The sequence below is a fragment of the Microtus oregoni genome, unplaced genomic scaffold (genome assembly GCF_018167655.1).
Source record: "Microtus oregoni isolate MIOR12 unplaced genomic scaffold, Mior012 000020F_ref0000438, whole genome shotgun sequence".
Taxonomy (NCBI): domain Eukaryota; kingdom Metazoa; phylum Chordata; class Mammalia; order Rodentia; family Cricetidae; genus Microtus; species Microtus oregoni.
The window spans coordinates 13,649,315-13,663,600 of NW_024543079.1; the positions used below are offsets into that span (position 1 = coordinate 13,649,315).

Below are 14,286 nucleotides of genomic sequence, written 5' to 3' on the forward strand. Positions count from 1 at the left end.
TATTTTACAGTAGCCCACAGTTGAGGGACTTTGAATTTTTAAAGAGAGTTTTGAGTTTTATAGAGACTTGATTTTTAGAAACTGGTATTTTAAAAAGGCCTTGATGTGGGAGATGATGTATGCTGTGAATATATTTTATTGCCATTGGTTAATAAAGAAGCTGCTTTCGGCCAGTGGTTTAGCAGAGTGAAGCCAGGCTGGAAGAGATAGAGAGAGTAGGCAGAGCCATGTAGCCACTGAAGATGGACACGCCCAAGCCTTGCCGGTAAGCCACAGCCGTGTGGAGATACACGGATTAATAGTTATGGGTTAATTTAAGATGTTAGAGCTAGCTAGAAATATGCTTAAGCTATTGGCCAAACAGTATTGCAGTTAACATAGTTTCAGTGTGATTATTTCATGGTCTGGGTGGTTGGGAATGAACAAGCAGTCTCCCCCTACAATGCCTGAATTTTTAAAGTGTTTGAATTTATAGAGACTGTGAGCTGTGGGACTTTTAGCCAGGCAGTGGTAGCACAGCCTTTAATCCCAGCACTTGAGAGGTAGAGGCAGGAAGATCTCTGTGAGTTCAAGGCCAACCTGGTCTACAGAGTGAGTTCCAGGACAGTGAGAGTTACACAGAGAAACCCTGTCTCAAAAAATCCCCCCAAAACAAAAACCCATGAGACTTAAATTTCCAATATATTTTATATTGTATTACTTATTAATATGAGATCTTGGGGATGAACAAAGATTATTATTAAATATTGTTGCAATCGTGTGTCAAGTTGACAAGGGTCAATCGTTCTGACTAGTTTTATGTCAACTTGACAAAAGCTAAAGTCGTATGAGAATAGAAAGCCTCTGTAAGATTGGGTTTAGGCAAACCTGTTGGGAATTTTCTTAATTACTCCCCAAACTGCTTTTGGTCATAGTGTTTCATCACAGCAATGATAACCCTAAGACATCGCCCTCAGTTACTTATGGTCACGGCATTTTATCACAGCCATAGACAGAAAACCAAGGCAATGTCCTTGAAGTTTCATAGGCTAGCAGGGACCACCCTAAGATTCCCGTTTTCTCCATTTGTGTACCCTATCCCAGGTCCCACCCCTGAAAGACCCTCAGAGTGGTCCTTCCCTCAGGAGGAGACCCCTAACCCAAGGAACAGTTGAGACCACTGGCTGCAATTAGCCAGAGGTTTATTGGGTGGGCACAGGTACCTGTGGGCGGCAAAGTCCTTTCGGAGGACTTGCACGCCTGCAAGCTGGGAGAAGGTCTTTTTATAGGAAAAGGGTGGCAAAAGCAGGCATACAGAAGTAATGCATGGTTACAGGGATCTCATTGGTCAGTTCGAATGAGGCGATGAGTTCATTTAGGGGACAAGTTTCCCGGAGACATGAAGGTCTGATAATAATAACAGACTTGGCCCTATCTAGGGTACATGTAGTTTTTCCCAGAACTGTTCGTTCCCCTCCTAGGCCTGGTGTCTGACTACAGATATCCTGTTTTGGCCGCCTAGGAGTACCGACTTTACCTTGAACTTGCATTTGTTTGTGTGAAAGCCTTGCAAAATGGCATTACAGCAGCTAAGCTGCGGTCTTTCACCCCATAAAGATGAGATACAGGCTGAAGCTCCTTGCCATCCTGCAGATGGTAGGTACAGGCAGAGTTTTGTGCTGACAACAGGGACCGTATCCCACCCCTCAGCCCTCAATCCTTCCCACCCATGACCTCCTTCCCTACCTCTCAGGTCTCAGTGCTTCCCCACCCGTGACCTCCAGGCCTGCCCCCTGTGTGTTTGACTAAAGGGAAGGGATTGCTGAACCTGCTGGGTGAGCCAGTGAGTCATGGACAACACAGGTGGGCAGAAGGGCAAGCAGGCAGACCGAGAGCCAGAGGCTCGGCAGCCATGGCTCTGACCGTGTGTGTGAGGCACATAGCAGGGCTGCCGGGCATCCATGACAGACAAGTGAAGCTCTGCTTTCGGGGTGAGACTTGCATGGATGGTCTGAGGGTCTTTAGAATTGGGGAGCCTTGCATTTTTATTCCCTAGACTCCAACTTAAATCCTTGCTATCCCTATAACCTGTCTCCCTCCTCCCCGGCTTCTTTCCCTGTTTTCTACTTTTCTTTAAGCCTGGCTGGGGAACTAGACACTGGCCCATGGGTGGATGAGGTAAATGATTTGTGTCTATGGAGGGGCTGATAAATAACTAGTTTCATTTTTGAGCAGGCTTTACCCAGAAAACAAGGAAAATTCACTGTGGCCGAGAAGCAGATGTTGGTGAGGTCTGTATAGCCAGTTCCTAGCTGGAAAGAAGACAGTACTTTTTTTTGGGGGGGGGGCTCCATACTGGGGCACAAGGGGTCATTCCTGGGCTTGGAAGGTGTGGTCTCCAGAAATGGTATGAATCTCAGACTTGAAAGATCTGACCTGGTTTGAGACGTCAGTCTCAACCCTAGCGGGAATAATTCTTGATTGGCAGCGAGTCCCAAATCAGCCCTAGACTGAAGTCAACTCCATGTTGGGTGGGGGTTGTTCCAGGCTTGGGAGATCAGTTCTAGAGGTAGCCTCATGTTTGGACTGTTGGGAGTAGACTCTGCCAGGGTCAGCCCAGCATTGGGTTATGAGTGTCTCTCTGTCTCCAGCTGTTTCGTTGGCCCCACTATGGATCTCCACTGGCTGGGGAGAGTCTATCTGTACAGGTGGTCAACTGTAGCCGCATGTTCAGCCCCAGGTAAACAGAGCTGGAGGAAGCCAGGGAATGGTGTCACCACCTGGTTCACTCTTCAGCTCTACGCCTTTCTTCTAGGCCCCTTGGGACCCTGGTGATCTCCCTGCAGCAGTTGCAAAGTGCTGGGCACTTGGTGCTGAGGGAAGCCCTAGTGGACGAGAAACTCCGGGTGTCCCCAGTAAGTGCCACCAGCCCACCATCAGCAAGCCTGGGACTTCTCCAGACAGAGGGTTCGATTTAATTGAGGGGAAAATTTGAGCCAGATAGCAGGGGTAACAAGCACCCCAGCTTAGGCTCCCTTCCAGTAGCCCCTGCCCGAACCCTACATGAGCCAGAAGCAGGCTATTTCTGAGTCCCAAAGGGTGTGTACTGTTGCTCCTTGGATTTGGGGTAGACTCACTTTTTTTTCTTATGGACAATGATGTACCCAGTAGGATTTTCCTGGTATTTCATGGAAGGCTGCCTATCCTTAGAAGAGGTAGACTTGGCTTTGAATCTCAGACCTGCCACTTCCCACTGGAGAGCCTAGAAGAGTTCAGCACCTCTAAGTTGTTTCCTCATTTACATAATGGAGAGCCAGACTTATGTTTTTATTTTTATATTTTTAAATTCAATCATTGGTTAAGTTCAAGGATGATGTTGAGCAATAGGGATTCAACGGTAAGCAAACCCAAACAGAGATTTGCTTTTGTGAAGCTCAGTAGCTGAGCTTCCATGTAGGCAGAAGTGAATTTGCTGTTGGTGGGTGTTACAGAAGGGCTGGTAAGTGTAGCACAAATTCTAATTATTATTATTATTATTATTTGGTTTTTGTTTTTTTTTTTTGAAACAGGGTTTCTCTGTAGCTTTGGAGCCTGTCCTGGAACTAGCTCTTGTAGACCAGACTGGCCTTGAACTCACAGAGATCCGCCTGCCTCTGCTTCCCGAGTGCTGGGATTAAAGGCATGTGCCACCACTGCCTGGCAATTCTAATTATTCTTAATTATAGAAACTCAGAGAGTCAGATATCAGGGTCTGAAAGTTGAAGGATCAGAGCAGCAGCAGAGCAGCAGAGCAGCCAACCACTTAGCTCTACCAATGCTCAGACCAAAGTGGTGATCCTGTCTTTATGACTCCTCAGACTGCATGCTCAGACTGAATCCTCAAACAATCTATCTCTCTACAAAAGCTCAGACTGCATCTGAACTCTGTCTCCTTCTGCCTTACATTCCTCTCTCCACCCAGCCACGTCACTCCGGTCTCTACCCCCCTAGGGTTGGGATTAAAGGTATGGGATCCCAAGTGCTGGGACCACTTTTGTGTGAGCTCTGTTTCTCTTTTAGACAGATTTAATCTCAGGGCCCAGATTTAATTCAGGGCCCAGAGTGGCCTTGAACTCACAGAGATCCAATGGCCTCTGTCTCCTGATTGCTGGGATTAAAGGTGTGTGCCACCACTGCCTGGTCTCTAGTGGCTTAGCTCTGCACTCTGATCTTCAGGCAAGCTTTATTTATTAGTTTACAAACAAAATATCACTACAGATAAGAGTCAATGAGAGTATAACCAGTTTGTGACCTAGATGGGGAGGTCAGAAGAGTTTCTCTGGGGAAACAATGCTTGAGTTCAGAACTGAAGGTTATAGGTGCTAACTAGGTAGGAATGAGAGAGTTCAGACAGAGAAGCCTGATTATGTAAAATCCCTGTGTGCTGATGGGGGGCTTAGTTGGGGTGCTGAGCAGGACAGAAACATAGAATGAGATGAAGCTGCAAGAGTTGTCAGGGACCAGCCATGCAGAGCTGTGAAGGCCAAGAACAGAGAAAGAATAGGCTCAAGAGGTAACTTGCACATTGAAATTGAATTTTGTTGCTGTTTATTAAGTGTTTGTTTTGTAGTTTCCAGGCTTAGATTTGTTTGTTTTCAGTGCTGCTGAGTCCAATACCCAAGTCTTTCTGAATGCTAGGCAAGTTCTCTGCCAACTGAGCTGGATCCTCAGCCTTCAGTCCCTTTCACTTATTTCCTTTTTTATTAATAACTGACGAGATAGTGCACACCCATAATCCCAGCAGAGGCAGGGGCAGGGGCAGGGGCAGGGGCAGGGGCAGGGGCAGGGGCAGGGGCAGGGGGGTCTCTCTGAGCTCCAGGCCAGCTTGGTTTACATAGTGACTTCCAGACCACACTAAAATGTTGTCTCAAAAAATTATTTTAAGCATTATTTTTAAGAGTAATTTATTCATGTACTTTATGTATATGAGTGCCCTGTCTACATGTATACCTGCATGCCAGAAGAGAAAATCAGATCCCATTATAGAGGTTTGTGAGTCACCATGTTTGTCCTGGGAATTGAACCTAGACCAGTGCTTTTAACAGATGAACCATCTCTCTAGTCCCTTAAACATTTATTTTTAAAAAAATAAAAAATTAAAAAAAATTATTTATTTAGTTAGTTATTTTGGTTTTCTGAGACAGGGTTTCTCTGTGTAGCCTGGTTGTCCTTGAACTCACTCTGTAGACTAGGCTGGCTTCTGAACCCAGAGATCCAACTGCCTCTGCTTCTTGAGTGCTGGGATTAAAGGTGTGCGCCACCACCACCCAATCAAACATTATTTTTTTAACGTGTGAGTGAGCATATGTGTAGAAGTAGGGGGTCGGTTCTCCTCCTCCCCATGTAGGTGCTGGTCATCAAACTCAGGTTGCCAGCAAGCAGCCTTGAACTACTAAGCCATCTCCCCGGACCGTTGCCCTTAGTTCTCAAGGAGGTTGTGGATACTTTAAAAATAATATTCTTTATTAATTCTATGAGAACTTAATACATTGTATTTTGATCATATTCATTCCCAGCTCTTCTCATGTGTCTCCTGTCCACCCTCACCCCTTCCCAACCCACTGTGAGTTTTCTTTTTCTTTTTTTCATCCCCTGACGATAGTTCAGTTTGCGTTGCCCAACTACTCTTAGGAGTGGGGCCTGCCTTGGTGTGTAGCTGACCTACCAGGGGTCATGTCATTAAAACCGACTCCACCTCTTTTAGCAGCTACCAGATGCAGAAGATTGGGAATGCTGACATTATCGATAGTTAGAGAGGAACACATTACTACAGACATTGCCCAAAGGGTCTCTGTTTGCAGAGGGCGTGTAAGGCATTGTCCTAGTACTCTCTTAGCCCCATGTCAGTTTGAGGGGACCCATGGACACCCTATCTCTTTCAGATCCAGGTGGAGCTTGACTTAAAGTATCAGCCCCCTGAGGGAGCTGCTGGAACCTGGGCAGAGGAGGACTTTGGGACACCCATTCGAGACAGGTAATCTTCTAGAAACTTAAGCAACTGGCCCTGAAGAGAAAAAAGGAGCATTCACCTCCTCTCTGGGTCTGCTGGGCACTGTGACCCTGAGCGGGTTCTCACAGGCAGGTCTCACCCTCTCTGTTTCCCCTCCCAGCTCAGAACTGATCATCCCCAATGTGGGCTTCCAGGAGTTGGAGTAAGTATGTGGGAGCTGACTGCGAGCCACAGGGGTCAGTCCGGGGGTTGAGAACCAGTGTCATGGAGTCAGTTCCAGGGTCTGAGATTTAATTATAAGGTCAGAGGTTCTGAAATTAGAATGATGTGATAGCATATACCTTTAATCCCAGGTGGATCTCTGTGAGTTCAAGGCCAGCCTGGTCTACAAAGGGAGTCCCAAAACTGCCAGGGCTGTTACACAAAGAAATCCTGTCTCAAAGAAGAGAAAAGGAAAGAAAAGAAAAGAATTAGTCCCAGAATAAGTGTGTGTGGGTGGTCAATCTGAAGGTCAAAGGTCAATCCTAAAATAAGCAGAAACAAGGGAGGCCCAGCAACAGGTGACAGGCTAGGCATGACCTTTGAGGGCTTTTCCCATCAGGCCCGGGGAGGCCAGGCTGGAGCGTCGGGCAGTGGCTCTGGGCCGGAAGCTAGCTCGAAGCCTAGGAACAGAGGATGACGAAGAGAATGAGCTGGAGCTGGAGCTGGAGGGGGAGGACGAGCCTGACGTGGATATTTCTGGAGTGGTGTTCAGCCCCCTCAAAAGGTAAAGAAAGTGTTCTCATGCCCAGTCAGTGAGTCAGTCTTCCTCACACACAAATGGCCACGCCCATCCACACGGGGGAATGGGGGAAAGGTGGATACTCTGGCATCAAGGGTCATTTCCTTATAGGCCCAGACACGGTCATAGTCAAAGTCAGTTATAGTGACTCACACCAGTTTGTAAAGAAATTTGATTAAGATAGGTTTTGTCAGTGTGAGATCTCTTAGAACAGTGCTGGCACCTAGCAGATCTCAACCAACTTTGAGCAAGCAAACGGGTTCAGAGCTCCAAGACTGAGTCAAACTCTGGATGTAGGCCTGAGATGAAGGTAGAGCACAGTAATCTGAGAGGACTTAGACTCCAAAAGCTCATGGTGCAGAGGCCACATGCCAGCAGCAGGCAACTGCGTGTGTGGGCGGGTGAGGAAGGTGAAGTAACGGTGACCCTACGCTTCTCTATAGCCGCACCCTGGGCCTGCCCCGTGGGGATCCCTTCCAGGTGTGCAGAGCCCAGGACTTCCAGGTATGGCTCTTGTGCCTTATTCTAAGCCTCGTGGAACCTCCCAGGGTTCTCCCCTTATCCAGGCAGGTCTTATTCTCCTCCCTCTTTTGCATTCCTTACCTAGGTCGGGGTCACTGTACTTGAGGCCCAGAAACTAGTGGGAGTCAATATTAACCCCTACGTGGCTGTGCGCTTGGGGGATCAGCGCCGCGTGACCACAACACAGCGTGGAACCAATTGCCCCTTCTACAACGAGGTGAGCACGATCAAGGAAGAGGGCGAGCCTGAGATAATGGGGGGGGGGGGGTGATCCAGACAGACCTCGTCCCTGGAGAGGGCGGGGCCTGGGTGCAAAGACGCGCGGTTCTGTGACTGAAGAGTGTGCAGGCACCTTTTAGGAAAGGGACCCGCATTTCTTTGCGCGATTTCGGGGCCAGCTGAATGAGCCCCTCCACCTAACCTTCCCTCCCTTCTCTTTTCTCACTCAACCCAGTACTTCTTGTTCGAATTTCATAAGACTCGGCTCCACCTACAAGACTTGCTGCTGGAGATCACTGTGAGTGGGAAAGAGGACTGTGTCAAGAAAGGGGCAATGCCCAGCTGAGTATGTAGGTGGCTGAGGCAGAAAGAGCGCCAGGAGTTCAAGGCCCTGCCAGGGCTATAGAGACTCAAAGAAGGGGCAGGGAGTAAGGGGCCAAAGCTCCAGGACTAACTCGTCTCTCCCCAGGCTTTCCACTCGCAGACTCTCCCTTTTATGGCCACCAGGATAGGCACCTTCAGGATGGATCTGGGCGTGGCCTTGGACCAGCCAGGTACTGAACCCTCCTCTCACTCAAACTCATTCACAACGCACGAAGACTCCAGAAACTGAACTCTGGTCACTCACCCATGCTGTCGCTAGTGCACTAACTTCTGAGAACAGCCACCTCTTGTAAAGACTGGCTTTTCACATACTCGGGCTATTCTCTCTATGGGGACAGGCTGCTTCGACCCAAACCCCAGCCATTGTCCAATGTCCAATGTGGACTCACTCCTCGTTCCATCCCTCTGTCCTTAGATGGGCACTTCCATCAAAAGTGGGCTCCTCTGCATGACCCCCGTGACATCCGCTCGGGGACCAAGGGCTTCGTCAAGATCACCTTGTCTGTGAGGGCACGTGGGGACCTTCCCCTTCCACTGCCACCCCCATGCCCCGGGACCAGTTCAGATATTGAGAAGTGAGCTGGGGTGCGGTGGGAATGGAGAACCGGAGGAGGCCTGGCCTGGGGGTGGGGTCAGAGGATCAAAGGGGCTCAGGCTCCAGCTTTACTCCTCAGCGTGGGCTTTTCCTAGGAATCTACTCCTGCCCCGCGGAGTGCAGGCTGAAAGGCCATGGGCTCGCCTGCGGGTACGCGTGTATCGTGCAGAGGGTCTTCCCACAGTGCATACGGGGCTGCTAGGCAGTCTGGCCCGTGCCCTGCATGACCAGCACGTTCTCCTGGACCCCTATGTGCGGGTGAGCTTCCTGGGACAGCAGGTAAGTGACTCCTGTCCCCCTATGCTACACCTCGAGTTTTTAAAAAAAATTATTTGTTAAAGATATTTTCATTTGCGGGGCGGTGGCGGCACATGTCTTTAATCCCAGCACTTGGGAGGCAGAGACAAGCCAATCTCTGTGAGTTTGAGGCCAGCCTGGTCTAAAGGCTAGTTTCAGGATAGGCACCAAAGCTATAGAGAAACCCCGTTTTGAAAGAATAAGAAAGAGAAAAAGAGAGAAAGAAAAAAAGAAAAGATATCTTTATTTACTCATTTTGAGACACGGTTTTGCTATGTAGCCCTACCTGGCCTGGAATTCAGAGATCCACTTGGTAGGATTACAGGCATGCGCCACAGCGCCTGGCTATTTTTATTCTTAGTTATGTGCACGCAGGGCTATCGGTGTGGTGTTCTGTGCACTTGAGTACAGGTGCCCACCAAGACCTGAAGAGGGTGTCAGACCCCTGCAGCTGGAGTCACAGATGCTTGTGAACTGGAACTGCTCCATGTGCGGACTAGGAGCCAACAAACAAACAAATAAACAAAAAAAAAAAAAAACGCTCCCTGGAAAAGCAGTCATTCTTAACTAACCACCGAGCCATCTCTCCAGCCTTTATAATTTGTTCTGTGTATGTGTGAGGGTGCACTGAGTGCCATGCACACGTATGGAGATCAGAGGACAACCTGCAGGGTCAACCGTGTAGGACCTGGGGACCAAACTCAGGTCATTACAGAACCATCTTCTGGGACCCTCACTGACCCCTTCCACCCGACTTTCCTTCAGGGTGAGACTTCGGTGCGTGGAGAAGAAGCGGCTCCCGAGTGGAATGAGCAGTTGAGCTTTATGGAACTCTTCCCGCCACTAACGCACGGCCTTCGTCTGCAGCTGCGTGACGACGCGCCGCTCCTGGATGTGGCACTCGCCACGCACGTGCTGGACCTGAGGCAGATCTCGAACTCTGGCCGCGCGGGTGAGCATGACTGGCCCGTGTGGGGCACCGTCTGCCCTAGCTCACATCAGCCCCTCAGAACAAAGACCATCCTTAGAACACAGGCCCCCTAGGCATAACCATCTATTCCCCAGAAGGAACTGTTCTAAGCCAGGCTCCTCCTTCCGACCATGACCCCGCCCCTGGTTTTACAAGCTTAAACACAGTGGCAGCTCCAGTCAAGCCTTGCTGTATAAGGACCACTCTGAAATCTGAGGCTTCAATATCCACCATCCAGCACCCCAATTACCACATAAGTAGTTCAGCCCCAGCCTCAGCTCTCCCTAAAGCCCAGAGAAGTCCTCGGTCTGCTACTGTTTGTCACAGGTCCGTGCCCTTCTCCCTCGCCCCCTCCCCCACCTGGAGGATACAAAGGTATACAGTCCAGAGCAGTCTTCATTTACCCTGTTCTCCCCTCCAAAACCTGTTCTTGTCCTCCACAGCGGGGTTTAAGCCCACTTTCGGTCCAGCCTGGGTGCCCCTCTATGGCTCGCTCCCCAGTGGCAGGTTCCGGGATGGTCTTCAAAGTCTCAACGAAGGCATTGGGGAAGGCATTTGGTTCCGGGGCCGACTTCTGGTAGCTGTGTCCATGGAGGTGTTGGAAGGCAGAGTTGAACCAAAGTCCCCCCAGACCACACAGGGTTCCAGATTATCCCGACTCGCTGGAAAGAAGAAAAAAAAGAAAACCAAGCAGGATCAGACACCGGCTGCCGTTCTGCAGCCTGTGGATGCCGGCGCCAGTGGGGATGCACCTGAGATTCCCAGTGCAATGGAGGTGGAGGTGGAGGAGTTGCTGCCTCTGCCAGAGGTGGGGGTTGGTGGTGGTGACCCTCAGCTCTGGGCCCGTAAATCCCCTTCTGAGCATTAGATACATCATGATGCTGTTTCCAGTTTGGGAACGTGGATATGAATTTAGTGTATGTGCACATGTGTGCTGATGTGATACATGGCGTATATAGAGGGAGTGGGCCAGGGAGAATCAGTCCCCTGGACCAGTATATGGGGGAGCTATCAGGGGCCAAGGGGGAGGTACGACACTCCCAGAGCCCCCGGGACCTTAGTTGGAATCTTTCTGTGGGCATTGTGAAGAGCCGACTGCTCCTTGGGAGGGCGGTAGCTGATCTAATTCTCGTTCCTAGAATGCCCTGGCATCCTGTGAAGATTTCCTACTCTTTGCAGTGGTCTTTGAGGCCACCATGATTGATCCTTCGCTGGCCAAGCAGCCCATCAGCTTGGAGATTTCTATTGGTGTGTGACCTAGATGGGCACTGAAGGTCATGGGATTGAGAGTGGGCCCTCTTGTTTCAGTCTTTAGACTACAGGAGGAATGGTCAGCTTCAGGGATAGTGGTGGGTTCTCTTACAGAGGGAGAGGCTGCGGAGGAGAAATGCATCTAACCCTCAGTTCTGACCTTTGATCCTCTGTGGGGCCAGGTCATGCTGGACGCAGAGAGGAGCAATTGGGCCAAAGGTCAAGGACTGTCGAAACTAAAGATAGCACACTGGAAGCTCAACCTCTCCTGGGATCTGAGGACAGAGGGTCAGGGCAGGAGGAGGAAGAGCTGCTGGGGACACCTGCTCAGTGGCCTGAGCCTGTGGATGCCAATGGGTGAGTGATCTGAGTGACTTGTCAGAGGGTATAGACGAGCCCCCAAGCACTCAGGATGCCCCCAAACCCCTCCCTTCTCTCTGTTTGGCCCAGGCCATACCTCTGCTTGCCTCTGCGTCACCGAAAGCCTTGTCTGCATGTATGGAGCCGCTGGGAGGATTACACTTGGCGCCTGCATTGCAGCAATAGTGTGCGCAAAGTAGCGGAGAGGCTGGTGAGAGCAAGGTGGCCCCAGAAGGGAAAGGCCTAGCCACAGGGCACCCAAGACTCAGCTTTGGAAGGCTCCAAAATAGACACGAACGGGGTGAAGCTCACACCTTGTTGGTGTAGGACCAGGAAATGGGTGGACAAGGCTCAGAGTTTCTAGGCAAACTGAGGGGAACAAAATTGTGGGAGCTTGGAGAGGGGTGGGTGGAGTGATGGACGGGAGTGGAGACAGAAGGGCTAGAGAAACCGACCAGTGGTATGAATGGGTGGGGTATGGGCCAGGGACCCCCAAGCCTGACTTCTGCTGGAACCCACACAGGACCAGGGCCTGCGGGAGGCTGAGAAGATGCAGCGCAGGTCCAGGCTGGGTGCCTGCACACGACTCAAGCAGACTCTGGAAGAGCTGGTGGCTGGGAGCAGGTGAGCTGAGCTGAGTCAGTCCCGGGGGCTGCCAATCCCTGGCCAGTCTCGGGATGGGCAAGAGACTCAAGGTGGCTGTCTAGACCAAGCTGCATTTACCCAGCACCTACAGATGAAAGAGAACGAGAAGTGTCCGTATCAATGGAGAGTGATAGAGATCACGGGGTGTTGGGCTCTTACAGTCTTATAAGGCTCCTCTCCTCTCCTATATCCTGAGAAGGGAAAACCTTACCCTCATCCATCCAGCCTATACCTGGCCAGCTTCTGCGCCCATTTGTTGGTCCTTCCTGACTCATTGCTTCCCCAGTTGCCCCTCTGTAATGCTGATTTAATCTTCCTTCACCTCCTGCATTAACTAGTTCTGCTGTCATCCGACTCTCCTCATTCTTAACTAGTCCTTTCCCAGTTTGACTAGTTGTTGTTCTAACCACATGAACAAGTTCTAGTCGTTTTCACCTTTCACCCACACTGCTAGGAATTTGATAACTTGCCCCAGACGCTTGAGCCCCTATCTGACACTTTTCTCAAGAGTTTTCTCTTCATTCAGCAAACACTTCTGGCACTTGCTATGCCATGGCAGTGACCATGGTTTCTTCTCTGGGTGTCAGGAGGGAGCCACTGAAGGTCTTGAAATTCTAATTTATAACTTTAGAAAGGATGAGTGGGAGAGAGATGGTGTGAGAGAAGACAGGATTGCTAAAGAAGGCGTTGTAGGGCTGGAGAGATGGCTCAGTGGTTAAGAGCATTGCCTGCTCTTCCAAAGGTCATGAGTTCAATTCCCGGCAACCACATGGTGGCTCACAACCATCTGTAATGAGGTCTGCTGCCCTCTTCTGGTCTGCAGACATACACACAGACAGAATATTGTATACTGTATACATAATAAATAAATAAATATTAAAAAAAAAAAGAAGGCGTTGTAATAGTAATAGTTTAGGAGATAGGAGATGAACGGAACCGTGCAATGGAAATGAGGTAAACAGATTCAAAGGAGGCTGGGCATGCAGCTCACCTGCCCAGCATGCACAGATCCCCGGGTTCAATCCGCAGCACTGCAGAAACCAGGCATGGTGGTGCATGTTTGTAACCCCAGCACTTGGGAAGGAGAGGCAGGAGGATCAGAAGTTCAAGGTCAGCCTCAGTTTGAGACCAGTGTTACATACACAAGGTCATTGTCTATAGAAAAAAAAAACATAAACAGCCAAGCGTTTACAGTTGGCATTTGCAGAGCATGGCTAGATGTACAAGAGGAAAAAAACATGTTCAGTCACAGATCTTAGTCCAGTGTCTGTGACTTTTCTCATTGCTGTGAAAAAATATTTCTCCAAAATGACTTAAAGAAGAATTTATTTTGGGGGTACAGTGTTGGGGGTACAATTCATTGCAGCAGGGAAGGCATTCTAGCAAGAGCAGGACACAGGTGACCAACAGCATCTACAGTCAGGAAGCAGGGGTGACAAACGCGTGGGGCTCAGCTCACCTTCTCCATTTTATTCAACCCAGGACCTCAGCCCACGAGACAGTGCTACCCACAGTTCTAGCGGGTCATTCCAGATAAATTTACCCAACCTAAGCTGGACAGTGGTAGTGCACACCTGTAATCCCAGCACTTGGGAGGCAGAAACAGGAGATCTCTGTGAGTTCAAAGCCAGCCTGGATTTCAGTGCTAATTTCAGGAAAGCCAGGGTTATACAGAGAAATCCTGTCTTGAAAAAAAAAAGTGTGTGTGTGTGTGGGGGGGGTTGGAGAGTTGGTTTTGAGTTTAAGAGCACTGACTGCTTTTCAGTTTCCAGCACCCATATGGCAGCTCACAACTGTCTGTAATGCCAGTTTCATGGGACCCAACACTCCCACACAAAAATATACATGCAGGCAAAACACTAATGTTCATAAAATAAATTTAAAATTGGAAAAAGAAAATTTTTAAAAAGGCATGTTTACAATGAGATTGTTTACAAAGTACATCTGGCCTCTTTCATAAAGATGGGTACTGTTGGCTCAGAGAGAGTGCCCAAGATTTTGGATCTAGGGAGATTGACTGGGATAAACATGCCTGTGGGTATCAGGATTGGTCTGGCCCTAAGATAACACAGAAGTGACTTAGGCTATTGTAAAGTACAAGTAACATCTTTCATGAGGGTGGGTTTTAAGGCTTACAAGCAATGCTCAAGGTCTTAGTGGGGAAAGGGCTGGGATAAGTAAAATATAAATTCTAGGAGATACAGACAGAGCCTGGCGCATCAGACAGCAAGGGATCACCAGATTGTAAACTACAGCTGAGAACCTCATTCCGCTGAAGAGATAAGTGATGTGTT

General features: G+C 49.4%; 1 protein-coding gene across 1 annotated transcript in view; it reads left to right on the forward strand.

Annotated features, from left to right (window-relative positions):
• The first annotated feature begins 1,891 nt into the window (after window positions 1-1,891).
• The window catches only part of LOC121460362 (fer-1-like protein 4), a 34,993-nt gene continuing 22,598 nt past the window's right edge, over window positions 1,892-14,286 (forward strand). The window contains exons 1-19 of the mRNA XM_041670711.1: window positions 1,892-1,970; window positions 2,215-2,270; window positions 2,631-2,719; window positions 2,795-2,894; window positions 5,901-5,992; window positions 6,129-6,170; window positions 6,570-6,734; window positions 7,193-7,253; window positions 7,357-7,488; window positions 7,726-7,788; window positions 7,960-8,044; window positions 8,290-8,449; window positions 8,565-8,748; window positions 9,532-9,718; window positions 10,180-10,544; window positions 10,876-10,984; window positions 11,170-11,344; window positions 11,438-11,558; window positions 11,871-11,971. Coding sequence (XP_041526645.1) covers window positions 1,892-1,970; window positions 2,215-2,270; window positions 2,631-2,719; window positions 2,795-2,894; window positions 5,901-5,992; window positions 6,129-6,170; window positions 6,570-6,734; window positions 7,193-7,253; window positions 7,357-7,488; window positions 7,726-7,788; window positions 7,960-8,044; window positions 8,290-8,449; window positions 8,565-8,748; window positions 9,532-9,718; window positions 10,180-10,544; window positions 10,876-10,984; window positions 11,170-11,344; window positions 11,438-11,558; window positions 11,871-11,971 — 2,366 coding nt within the window. The remainder of the gene's footprint in view (window positions 1,971-2,214; window positions 2,271-2,630; window positions 2,720-2,794; window positions 2,895-5,900; window positions 5,993-6,128; window positions 6,171-6,569; window positions 6,735-7,192; window positions 7,254-7,356; window positions 7,489-7,725; window positions 7,789-7,959; window positions 8,045-8,289; window positions 8,450-8,564; window positions 8,749-9,531; window positions 9,719-10,179; window positions 10,545-10,875; window positions 10,985-11,169; window positions 11,345-11,437; window positions 11,559-11,870; window positions 11,972-14,286) is intronic.